The 13,154-nt window shown below is 44.4% G+C and overlaps 1 protein-coding gene across 2 annotated transcripts in view; it reads left to right on the top strand.

The window, feature by feature from the left end:
* The window catches only part of RUSC1 (RUN and SH3 domain containing 1), a 210,664-nt gene extending 202,057 nt beyond the window's left edge, over positions 1 to 8,607 (top strand). For both annotated transcript variants that reach the window (XM_078669581.1, XM_078669580.1), the window contains one exon: positions 5,645 to 8,607. In XM_078669581.1, the coding sequence (XP_078525707.1) occupies positions 5,645 to 5,813 (169 nt within the window). In that variant the 3' untranslated portion in view covers positions 5,814 to 8,607. The remainder of the gene's footprint in view (positions 1 to 5,644) is intronic.
* The last annotated feature ends 4,547 nt before the right edge of the window (positions 8,608 to 13,154 follow it).

The raw sequence follows: 13,154 nt of genomic DNA, 5'->3' as shown, positions 1-13,154 counted from the left end.
AGTGAGAATAGTGTTCATGGTTTCGATGTGATTCTCATGGGAGACTATAATATTCACCCATGTAACATGGATTGCCGCGTGGAATACGAGGATTTTCCCCCTTATCTCTCCACCCCGCACTTTGAACACTCATCACGTGGAGAGGCTCTGGAATCACTCTTAGCAATTTTTAATCTCTATGAATTTTATAGTAGTAACACTTGCTTGAGGTTACCAACATACGTGGGTAACAACACCGGCACAGTTGTGGATTATATTTTTTTATTGTCTAGTATTCTGTCTGAAGTGTTTAATTACAAGGTAGAAACTTCAGTTTTTAATGACCATAACCCAATAATTTTAGAGATTGTATCTCAGGGAGTTTTGGGAAAGAGAGAAATTGAAGTTTTATGTGTGACTGATTTAGTTCTGGGAGATCAGAATCGCAGACTGAAATGGGATCAAGTTACCCCAATTACCTTTATACAGGATACCCTGGCTAAAGTTGAGGGGGAGGTTGCAACCTGCTTGGATAATAATAACTCTGTTACCACTTTGATAGAAGCGTTTAATGTTATTTGCCGCCAGGTCAACCTAGACCTGACTGTAAAGAAAAAGCCCCATATATATAGGGGCCCAAAATGGTTCGATTCAAATTGTTCCAAGGCTCACTCAATCCTCTTGAAGGCTTTAAAAAACAAACCTAGAGACAAAGAACAGATAGCATTACTGAGAAAAAAATATAATTATGCTATCAGGATGAGGAAGTCTGAGATCAAAAAGGAGGCCTGGAACGATTTATTGTCGCCCGATACACAGAGAGATAGTTCTAGATTTTGGGCGATAATAAACCATCCATTTTTTGTGGGCTTAGAGAAAAAGAGAGCAGATTGCACCATACCCGATGAACAGTGGGTTACACATTTCAGTAATATTTATAGCTGCCCTGATAACACTCCAGGTTGTGAAATACAACCTACACAAGTAGTAGCTATCATCCCCCCTTTTAGCATTGAGGAGGTAAAAAAAGCGATCAGTGACACACACTCTAAAAAGGCACCGGGCCCTGATGGGGTTCCCGCAGATTTCTTTAAGAGTGCCCCTGAATTAAGTGCCAAAATTCTCACTAATATTTTTAATGCTACAAGAGATTTTATTTTTCCCATTAGCTGGTCTAAGTCTACCATAATACCGATTTTTAAAAAGGGACAAAGAACAGACCCGGCCTGTTATAGGCCAATCTCCCTTATTGATTCTAGTGTTAAAATCTTGGGGAGAGTCCTTTTAGGAAGCAGACTCAGCTTTTAGAAGGGAAGGGTGCTTTATCAAATGCACAATATGGTTTTAGAGCCAAAAGAGGAACTCTAGATCAGTGTTTAAATCTAGAACTGATCGTAAATAAATATGTAATTGCCAAAGGGGGCTCTCTGTACATGGCCTTTATGGACCTCTCCTCAGCTTTTGACCTGGTCAACAGGGCTAAGCTGTGGGGGGTCCTTTTGGCCATGGGCATTGATGCTCCCTTGGTGGGGTATCTGGCGGAGCTACATAGAGACCTTAAGACCTCGGTCAGAGTGACTAGGGAAGGAAGATGTACTTGTCACTTTAAGTCAGAGAGGGGGGTTAGGCAAGGATGTATCCTTGCCCCGCTCCTCTTTACTCTTTACATAAATGACCTCGAGGCAATCCTGGCAGATTCCCATACTGACATCCCGCGTGCAGGTGAGATAAAGATACCTGTCCTCCTGTACGCGGATGATGCCGTCCTCTTAGCACGCTCTGGAGTGGCATTAAATAAACTCTTTTTATCCTTTGGGGATTTCATGTCCTCTTTGGACATGAAAAACAATGTAGAAAAATCCCACGTAATGATAGCAGGAGCCGCAGGCAGGAAAAGAAAGAATAAAACTTTTTTCTGTGCTGGGAAAGAGGTTAGGAGAGTCCCATCCTTTCCTTACCTAGGAGTGACCTTTGATGAAAAGGGCACGTGGGGTCCCCAGCTTTTGGCTAAAAGCAACGCTGTAGCAAGAGCGGCTGCTGGGTTGCTTGGTTTTGCTAAAAGACAAGGAGCCTGTCCCATGGAAAGCATTATAAAGGTCTACAAAGCTAAATGTTTGTCGGTTGCTCAATACGGCTCTGTTATTTGGGGGTACACAAGTCATGAATATGATAAAATCCAGAAAGTAGAAAATAAATTCTTGAGAACCCTGCTTTCTGTCCCTCAATCGACTTCCACATATATAGTACATACAGAGCTTGGACTGGGCTATATCACCGACATTTTAAAATTAGCCCCAGTTATTGGATGGTTGAAAGTTTGGCTCAACCAGGAGCTTACTTTAAATCATAACATCCTTAAACCCTTCGACGCTCATGACGAGCTGGGCTCGTCATGAGGTAGCCTCCTCGCACGCTCATGACGAGCCCAGCTCGTCATGAATAATGGGCTTTACAAATTCTCAGCGTGCGGGCGGAAATCATGCCGCACGCATGCGGTTAAAGACTGTTTAGCCCTGGATAGAGCACATAATATTCCATGGTTAAAATACGTTCAGACGCAGTTAACTTTAGTTGGCCGAGCCGAACTCTTTTCTTCTCCACATTTGATAACTCAGGAAGACATAAAAATATGTGATTTTAGGTTTTTTTTAAACAAAATATTGATCTATATTATTATGTGTCTTGATGAAATGTTGTCATGTATTATTGCTCGCTCTTTTATGATTTTTAATAATCGAATAAAGATAATTGACTGACTGACAGGCCAAACCATACTATACAAGGATAGGCTATTTCATACTATAAAACTACAAGCCATACTATACTATACCACACCGTACAATACTATAAATAACATGACATACCATACCATACTGTACAGTGACAGGTCAAACTATACTATGCATTGACAGGCCTTACCATATTATTCAATGGCAAGCCATACCATGCAATGACAGGACATACCATAGTATACTATACATTGTCAGACCATACCATGCAATGACTAGACATTTCATAATATGCAATGACAAGCATACTATACCATACCATATCGAACAACGACAGGGCATACCATACCGTACAATACTATACAGTGGCAGGCCATACCATACACTGATAGGTCAATACGTACCATACTATACAGTGACAGGCCGTACTATACCTTACCATAATATACAATGACAGGACAGGCTGTACCATACTCTACAGTGACAGGCAATGGCGTACTATACAAGTGCAGGCCATACCATATGATACAAATACTATATAATATCAGTTCATACCAAACCATGGTAAAGAATGACAAACCATACTGTACAGTGACAGGCCATACCATACCACACTATACAATGACAGGCCATATCATACCATGATAGGCCATACCATATTATACTATACAATGAGAAGCCTTACCATCCATATCATACTATAAAATGACATACCATACTATAAAATGGTAGGTCATACTATACCATACCATACAGTGACATGCCATGCCATATCGTACTATACAAAGAGAAGCCATACCATACTATAACATGATGGACCATACTGTACAATGCCAAGCCATATTATACAATAACATACAGTGACAGGCCATACTATACAATGACAGGCCATACCATATCTATACAATGACATTCTAGACTATACAATGACAGGGCATACCATACTATAAAATGATAGGTCATACTATACTATACTATACCATGCAGTGACATGCCATTCTATACAACGTGAATCCATACCATACTATAAAATGATAGCCCATACCCTATATTGTACAATGCTAAGACATATGGCACCATAACATACAGTGACAGGCCATCCTATACAATGACATGCTATACCATAGCTATACTATGACAGGCCTTACCATATCTATACAATGGCATACCATAATAAACAATGACAGGCCATGCCATATCTATACAATGACATACTATACTGTACAATGCCAGGCAATCCCATATTATAAAACCGCTTGTAACTTGAAGATATCAGCTCAGCTAGCATTTCTCGCCTTCTGCCGTTGCAGCCTACATAGGCAGGTTGCTGATTGGACACTGGTACGGCTGATGTAGCCTCCACACTGACCTTGATATTGGGGAGGCCTTCGCTAATTTTACTATCTCGGCCAATTAAGGCTCCCACCTCTGTATTTACGTAGCATTTTGACGTTGGCAGCAGAGAACCAGTCTCTTATTCACAGCAGACTAACACTTACACATGATATTTAGAGAAGTCTTCTGAATGCAGTTCTTAGCCACATGGTCGCTTGCCAGGTATTCCTTACACCTTGAAAATGCCAAACATCTCCTCCTGGATAGTCACCCATACTAGAGGGCCTGGAATACTCATTTCCTCTCTCAGAAGGCACATTTCTAGGCTCTTGGCAGACCGTAAAATCCTCCAGCAGTAAGAGCAGACTTGAGGCAGGCCTACGCCCCTATGGGAGACTGGCGGTCATGCAGACACCAGCCTTGGTCACACAGCAATCCTCCAGGTGCTTAGAGGAGCAGTCCCTACCTAGGACATGAAGAACCTGAAACGTGGTAATGGAACAAAGTGGGGTGATTTGGATTCTACGTTTGTACACATTCCACAGTCAAATGGATGTGGATTCACCTGAGGTTTCAGAACTGGTTTGGGGTGATAGTACTTCAAATCTCTTTTCTTCTAACAATTCTCAGAAACAGGCTTTGTGCAAGGTGATAGCAGGTAGCAAAGATGCTGGCTTCAAGAAGGAGTCTCCAAAACAAGGGCACGATGAAGTGATAGGTTTCTGCACCTTGCTGAGCTGACATCAGCCTTCCTGAAGGAGGAATCTGAGGCAGTCAAAAGGAGAGGCCATGCCTAGAAACTTCCTGACCTTAAACAACAGACTGTAGCCCCAGCCCTCACCCAATCCATCTATCAAATTACAGTGCTCTGCAAGAACAAATCAGTAGCCCTTTGATAACCGGGTCCTCATTGATTTTTTAGGTGGGGTCCCTGTCTATAGCCTCCTCTACTTCTGTGTCTTGATCTCCATCCTCCAGCCACAGGAATGTAGTCGATGCACTTCTACTGAAGAATCTGAATCTGCTCTCCACCCTAGGTCATGCCAAACCAGACGCCATCCAAAATGGATACCACTGATCCTTGCACTCAGACTGTAACCACAACAGACCTACTGCCATACAATACAATTCTACAGACCTCAAAATGCCAATTTCCCCGCCACGTTTAATATAGGAATTCAGAGAAAATGCCCATTTACCAGATATTTTATTGCTCTTTTCCCTTGGTCTTGAGTAGGTCTATTCACAAACAGAACTTGGGCAATGAATTCAGAAGGCAATCACCAACAGCCCCTGAACTTAAAATATCAGTTGTAATTACTTGTTGAGAACATTGGTTCCTAAAATGGTGGCTCTCTAAAGCTCATTGTTTTCATTTAACCAACTACCACACTCAGGGAGTTTGCTTTGTTTCCTTCAATGGGACCATTGAAATAGCCCTCTTGTACCAAAGATTTATAAAAAAGGAAAGCGAAGGACTGAAAACATAGTATCATGCCTATATGCAGTGATCTGGCAAAAATATAAAATGGGAGTGATCTGATAACCTCTGCCTTGGTACCGCAACACGCTCTGACACCCTTTCTCCTTGCTTTTTGCAGGACCGTGAGGGCCATCTGCGACCACACAGGATCCTCGGGGTCCCACCTGAGCTTTCAGAAGGACGAGGTTTTACAGCTGCTTTCTACAGTGGATGACGACTGGATCCGCTGCTGCCGCGGGAGCAACACTGGTCTGGTGCCTGTAGCCTACACATCACTGATCCTATGAGAGATACGACTTGGGAGAAGCAGACGCGCTCTGATCCTATGACAGATACAACTTGGGAGACACAGACACACTTTATCCAGAGACAATATGCATGAAACCTAGAAGGTGCGCAAAACAGCTGGAAACCATCCTCTTGGTGGGGCAGGTTCAGCCACATGTCTGTCTGGGCTGCCTCAGAAAGGCTTGCATTTGACTGGCCCTGCCACAGCCTTTATGAATCCTCAGAGATGCAGTTTCTGCTGTAAAGTCCAGTCTACCTCTGGATAATCAAGAGCACTGATATGTTTAGAATGTTTTAAGAAATTGAGAAATTAGTGAATTGTGTCTGTAATAATACTCTTTGTGAAATATACACCTTGAGAACTGAGTTTAAGTAATGCAGTGAGTGTCACAAAAAAGTGCAATCTTCCTCCAGCAGTGTTCTCTAAGAGCTACAAGCCTCCAGCAGTGCAAGCTTCCTTCTCGGAGTGTTCTGCTATCCCTATACAGCTCTGGCTGTAGGAGCGTCCCCAAGCAGTACCATGAGAGTGGTATAGGACTGCAGCAGTGTTTGCTTCCTCCAGTACTGCAGTTGTGTTGTGCCAGTGCTACACAACCCCACCATGAAATGTAAAGAACATCCTTCAGAAGTTCCGTCCTATTGCTTTAGAGCTCCAGAGGTCAGAGCTATACTCCTCATCAGTGAGAGCTTTAACTAACAGTAGGTGCTGTAGTACTTGAGTAGTGTAAGCGTTCTACGAGCCGTAATGTGAGTGCTATAGTAATCCATTTGTGTGTGCTTACTACTCCTCTATCAGAGTGCGGTTAATTGAGGAGTGCTGTGAAAGTGCAATAGGAGTCCAGTAGTGTCAGCGTCCGTTATCATTGTCCCTGCCGCTGCGATAGAACTTCAGAGTGTGAGCTCATGACCTGCAGCTCCCAGCTAGTACTATAGGACTCAACCAGCGTAAGCATCGTGGTACTGGTGCATGGTCCTGTGAGTACTACAATTCACAAGTATTGTGAGCTTTTTTCCACTACTACCCTGTAGGGTTCTATCAGGGAAGTTCCATCCATCTGTACACTGTCAGCACTAAAGGACTTCAGCAAGGGGGCTTCCGACAGCGGTATCCTACCACTGCTATAAAACTCCTGCAGTGTGAATTCCTCCCGGTAGGACCCTGTCGCTGCTAAAGAACTCCAATAATAGGAGCTTACTCCATCCCGTGCCCTACGAGAGACATATAGACCTATAAAGACTTTAGTTAGAAGGCTGCCTATGTAGAGAAAGATCTGCTTGCAGAAATGTAGATTACAATCTGCCAGTATCAGCTGACGCGAGGCTGCAAGCTTTTTCAAAGAGTTCAAATATGTTGTTCGGAAAAACTGTGGCCGAGGCATTTAACATGGACTAAACGAGGGAGTGACATATAGTATGGGATCCCTCTATCTCTGGAAAACCCAAACTGGATGAGCTACAGCCTCATGATATGGGCCAGATCGCAAACTACTCATACTTGAGATGGTCAATGAAAGGTCTAGAAAAAACAAGACTATGAGCGGTTTCTACCCGACATGGGGCAACCTGAGATCTACACAGAAACAGGATTGAATGTGATACTCATATGTATCTAGCATGGGGCTACATGAGATATCGGATGAAGTTAGCAAGTGGACTTTCAAGGTCCTAGATAGAGCCAGGATGTGTCAGAGTGCATTCCAGAAAGAGGAGGATTATTAGAGTGCATAGGGATTGGAGCGATACACCCAGCAAAAAGATGGAAGGTATCTCACTAGTTAGTTTTGATACGGTGCACACTCACTTTCTTAGGGCCTGGTTTAGATCTCGGATATCCCGGCCGCCAAAATATAAATCCCACAGGATATCATTGGATTTATATTTTGGCGGACGGGATATCAGTCACCATTGTGAAGGAGTAACACGATCGCCAAGATCTAAACCACCCCTTTGTGTTGTTCGATTATGGAATGAAAATTTTGGATAACAGACTACAGGTGGCCTTTGAACGATCATGTTGAAAGTGCTCACCTGTGCTCTTTAGCCAGCTTATTTTCCCACTGATTTACTAGCCTGCATTACCACCGTAAGCTTCAATGGTAAGGCCTCACCAGGAGGCTTACTTATCATGAGACCTTTTTCCATTTCTGCTAGTGACATCAGCAGTATTGTGTTCAGTCCTGCAGGCCATATTGTTAATATCCTGGAGTTCTGGAGGAAACATCTAGATGAGTGCGCCCAATTCTAGAGGCCTCCTCTGAAATAGTGGGTGTTTGGAGAGGTAAGAATTTATCAGAAATTGAGGTTTTCGTGTATTTGGGCTAATGTCTTAATCTTACGGGGACTCTTCTAATTCATGAGACATTCAATTTGGGAGTTCTGTTTTTTTCTTCAGAATTTCTTTTTTTAATATTTTTTTTTTTTTACCCTTCTCCCTTCCTATTCCTTTGTCTTTTTATTGTTTTGCCTATTTAATAATTATAAAGATTTGGTCCAAGTTTATTGTTCACAGCGAATCAAAACTAACAATATTTTCAATATACAAAACACTGAAATTGTGTGTAGAATGCTTTCTTTAAAAAGCACATAAAATTATTTCATTACAAATAATTGATTGTCTATAAATGAGAAACTATGATAATGTAATTCACATTAGTGGCTGCCCTCTAATGACAAAGAGTTACAGCTCTTAATTGACTACAATATTCCTACCTATGATGTAGGTGGCAATTAATGTTATAGATTGAAAATACCATATAAATAAAATTAATTAACGTGAAAGAGAGTTACCCTAAATCTTCGATTTTCTTTTATAAGATAATCCCTAATTTTAATATATGTGTCCTCCGTCCTGTAACCTTGACCACTAATGCCTATAAATGTTTTTTTTCTGATATTTTAGTTTCCATTTTTTTGATTTCCCAATTTAATGGCTATGAAATTTTGTAAATTGAAGATACAGCCATTATCAATCTGGCCCTTCCCCCGGGTTATGCAATTTATACACTAAACCGTAAGGGGAGAGGAGGAGGCATAGCTGTGGCCTTTAAAACTTGCTATGCCTGTATCTGGAAGCCCATGGACCTGGCTGGCGCCGAGTGTGCCCATTTCTCCATCAGCATCGGTCCCACCCAAACATTGTCGGGCCTCCTGATATACCGTCCCCCGGGAAGTGACTGCGCTTTCAGGAAAGCTCTCCCTGAGCTGGTCAGCTCTCTGTCTTTGGTCTCCTCCAATATCACCATCATCGGCGATCTTAACATCCACTTCGATGCCACGGAGTCACCAATGGTCCGAGGTCTGCTTGACGATCTTGAAGCAGTACAACTGCTCCAACTGGTCCGTCATCCCACCCATGAGGGAGGTCATATTCTTGATCCGGTTTTTACAAATCTTCAACTGGCCGAAGTTTCTCCCCCCAGACCTATGGGTTGGAGTGACCATCACCTCATTGAGCTTTTTGTTACAATGGCAACACGTTCCACAGGGAAGCCCGATAAAACAACTTTCAGGCGACCCTGGAAAAAGCTCAAACTGGAGGACTTCCATCGTCTTATGGCCATCTCACCCTTGGTCCTTACGGATGACGTCGCAACGGGGTATAACGCCCTGTGCGATTGGATCGTTCAAGCGCTTGACGCACTAATCCCGGCCAGCTGGAGTAGAAACCGTTCTTCTCAGCCTACTCCCTGGTATTCAGGGACGCTCAGGAGGGCCAAAGCCATCTGCCGTCGAGCCGAAAGAGCATGGAGGAAGAACTACGACAGTGATCTGAAGGTGCGTTATCTTGCTGAGGTAAAGGTGTATCATAGAGCTGTCTGCCGGGCTCGAGCCGATTACTATGCTTTGGAGTTCCAGGTGAGTTCCAATCCTTCCAAACTGGTTTTTAAAGTCTTGAAGGAGCTCACATTGAACAGACTTCCTAGCACGGAGATTTGTTCCCTTGCTCACTGTGAGTTGTTAGCTAGCTTCTTTGTGGAAAAAGTAAATGCTATCTACCGCTCTTTTCCCAAAGTCGATCCTGACAGTACGTCTTTTACATTGCGTACCTCACAGTGCTTGGCCTCGTTCCTTCTACCTTCAGAACAGGAGTTCAGTCTCCTTGCGGCCAAGGTTAAGTCTGGTTCACCAGATGACCCTCTGAGACCAGCCCAGTTTTTGGATTCTGCGTCTGTTATCCTTCCTCCTATTCGACATCTTGTGGATCAATCCCTTACCACCGGGTTGGTCCCACTCAGCTGGAAGGCCGCCTGTGTAATGCCCATCATAAAGAAGCCTGGTCTGGATCCGCTTAAACCGGAGAGTTATAGACCTATCTCCCTCCTTCCATGGGTGACAAAGATCACAGAGGCTCATGTAAACAACATCTTAACAAAACATCTGACCTCTGCACACCTACTGGATCCTACACAGAATGGTTTTAGATCTGGGCACAGTACAGAGACGGCGCTCCTTTATATGGTTGAACATCTCCGCTCTGTACTAGATGCAGGTCAAACGGCGGCACTGGTCTTGTTAGACCTTAGTGCCGCCTTCGACACTGTATCCCATGCCATTCTTATTCAAAGGCTAGGTGAGGCGGGCATATCTGGCAAGGCGCTGGATTGGTTCCAATCGTTCCTCTCGGATAGATCCTTTCAGGTAGTGGTTCCACCTTTCAGATCCAAGTCTCATGCCATCACCCAAGGAGTTCCGCAGGGATCGGCGTTGAGCCCCACTCTCTTCAACTTATATGTACAACCTTTGGCGGTGGTTGCGAAGAGTTGGGGTCTCACAATGGTATCATACGCCGATGATACCCAGTTGGCGGTGGTCCTCAATGGGGACCCTGACCCATTGGCATCTAACTTCGCGGATGGTTTGAGGGCTGTTGCCAGTTGGCTTACAGCCAATTGTTTACAGCTCAACGCCCTCAAAACCGAAGTGATGGTAATAGGGAACCGCCCTGATCTGTGGGGCGCGAGTTGGTGGCCTAATGAATTGGGTCCTCCCCCAAAACCCGTTACCGAGCTAAAAAACCTCGGTGTGTGGCTAGATTCTAAACTAACCTTCGCATGTCACACTAAGAAGGTAGCATCCATGTGCTTCGGCATCCTGCGGGGTTTGAGGCCTATCCTCAAATTTTTCGATGCCTCCACACGCCAGATGGTGATCCAAGCTAGTGTTTTATCGAGGCTGGATTATGCTAGCTCGCTGTTTTTTGGCGCCAACCAGGCGGAGATTATGCGACTCCAACGGGTACAGAATGCGGCCGCCAGGGCTCTGGTGGGCCTACCTCGCTTCTGTTCAGCCCGCAGTACAATCTCTAAACTGCACTGGCTACCAGTAATTAGACGCATAGAGTTTAAGACCCTGTGCTTTGCGTTCAAAATTCTTATTACTGAGACCCCTACCATCCTCCAGCATCTTTTGACTCTGTACATCCCTTCACGCAGTTTGCGCTCTGCAGGTCAGAAACTAGCTCTTGTCCCACGTTTCCAAAAATGTAGATTAAGTGGTCGATCGTTTACAGTGCTGGCTTCCAAGCTCTGGAACGCGCTTCCTGTCCACATTCGATCTCTAGAAGATCTTTTTTCATTCAGGAAAGCAGTTAAAACCTATCTTTTCCCATTGCCCTATTAAAAGCCAGCTTATTTCCTAGTTGTTGTCTGTTGTGCTACCTTGTTTGATATAGCGCCGGGACGCCCCTTTGCTGGGGCAGCTGCGCGCTCAAAACATTTGATTAACATAACATAACGTATCCAAAGGTAAATTAACGAAAAACACATAATCCTCCAAAATGTTAGTGGTAAATGTAACCTACCCGGAAGATATGAGATCGGTGTTGGGAAAATTACCAAAAGAAGCGGGAGGACTGAACTCTTCAGTTTGGAAGAGCAAAAGAACTTAGGCTAATGGATGTAAATATGGTGGTGGGGTGGCCAATTTCAGCACAGACGTGTCTCTTCAGCAAGGGGTCCCGGGATGCGACTTGTTGAGGAGAGGCTTAGAAAGAACACATGACTGCATGGTATGGACAGATACAGTAACAGAATTCAGTTAGTTGAAAGGCTAAGCTGAAGACTAGGGGCCGTTTTACAGAGCGTAACCCAGGGGCGTAGCGGGCATGTGCACCCGCTTATTGCACACCCGGGCATTTTGTTATTACAGAAGAGGTCGCAGAGGCTTGTGCGGCCCCTTGTGTAATACAGATACTGCTGGCACACATGTAGTGCCAGTAATATCATTAGGGAGTGTTCCCTCATCTGCATGGCGGCACGGCTCCATGCAAATGAGGTATTTGCTTTGCCTCTGTACCTTTGGGGTATTATGGATGCAGGCGCACTGAAAGTGCACCACAAAAAGGTAGCACACTTTCACTGCGACTCTTAAAGGCAACCTTCTGGAGGGTAAAAAGGGGTCCTATGAACTCTGCCCAAACATTGCCTTCCAGGCGGGTGCAGTCACTCACTGCACCTGCCTGAAAAGGGGATCTTTCTTCCCTCTCGAAAATGCAGGCGGATTGCTGCCCGCACTGTGAAACACAAAATGGCTCGGAAGCAGCCGCTCCTTATTTTACTTGAATGCACTGCCCCCAGGGCAGCACGAGTTCATGGCTGCCCTGGTAACAGCACATTCACTATAATAGGGCGCACTGTCCCTGTTGGTGCCCGACGCACCTGTTTTAAGGCGCAAACAGGAAGTGCGCACTTCTGGTAATACGGGCCTAGGATTCTCAAGCAGTGTGACCCACCTCTGTCCTCATGTCACAGGAGACAGCCTGCCTAATTTAGAGATACCCCTTTGGCTTGGCAGGGATTGTTGATAGTGCTCCATTTACCATGTCAGGAGTCCTTATAGGGATTGTAATTCCTGACAACTACCATGTCATGGTGGGCAGTTGTATTTCTGAAACTATCCCCCAAAAGTAGGGGTTTGTTTTGAAATACAAAAAAATCAAGGTTTGCTATGGAGGTCATCAGTGGTTTTATGTTCCCAGGTGCATCATAACTCGCATGCCAGTCCCAGACAGGAATAGTATATGTCTTAACACCCCCTGTAAAGAAGGTCTTCGGACTAGTTGCCAGTGGCCAACGGGTGGATGGGCAACTGTGAAAGGTTTCTGAAAGCTTGTCAACTGGGGCCCTGCCATTGGAAACCTGGAAGTGTCCCAACCTTTAAATGAAGCTGCAGACCGCTGGTTTAGTGAACGAAAGCATCACTGATTTACAATGATTCTCAAATTCTGCGAAACTCTAAACTAAAGTTTGTTAGTGCTGTCAATTGAAAATTGATAGCATCCCCGAGGGCACACTTATGTTGGGGTGTTATTCCTCCATATACCTGTACGACACTGTTAGCTT

This window comes from Lissotriton helveticus, chromosome 12 (assembly GCF_964261635.1).
Source record: "Lissotriton helveticus chromosome 12, aLisHel1.1, whole genome shotgun sequence".
NCBI classification, from domain to species: domain Eukaryota; kingdom Metazoa; phylum Chordata; class Amphibia; order Caudata; family Salamandridae; genus Lissotriton; species Lissotriton helveticus.
This window is presented reverse-complemented; position numbering and strand designations above follow the sequence as displayed.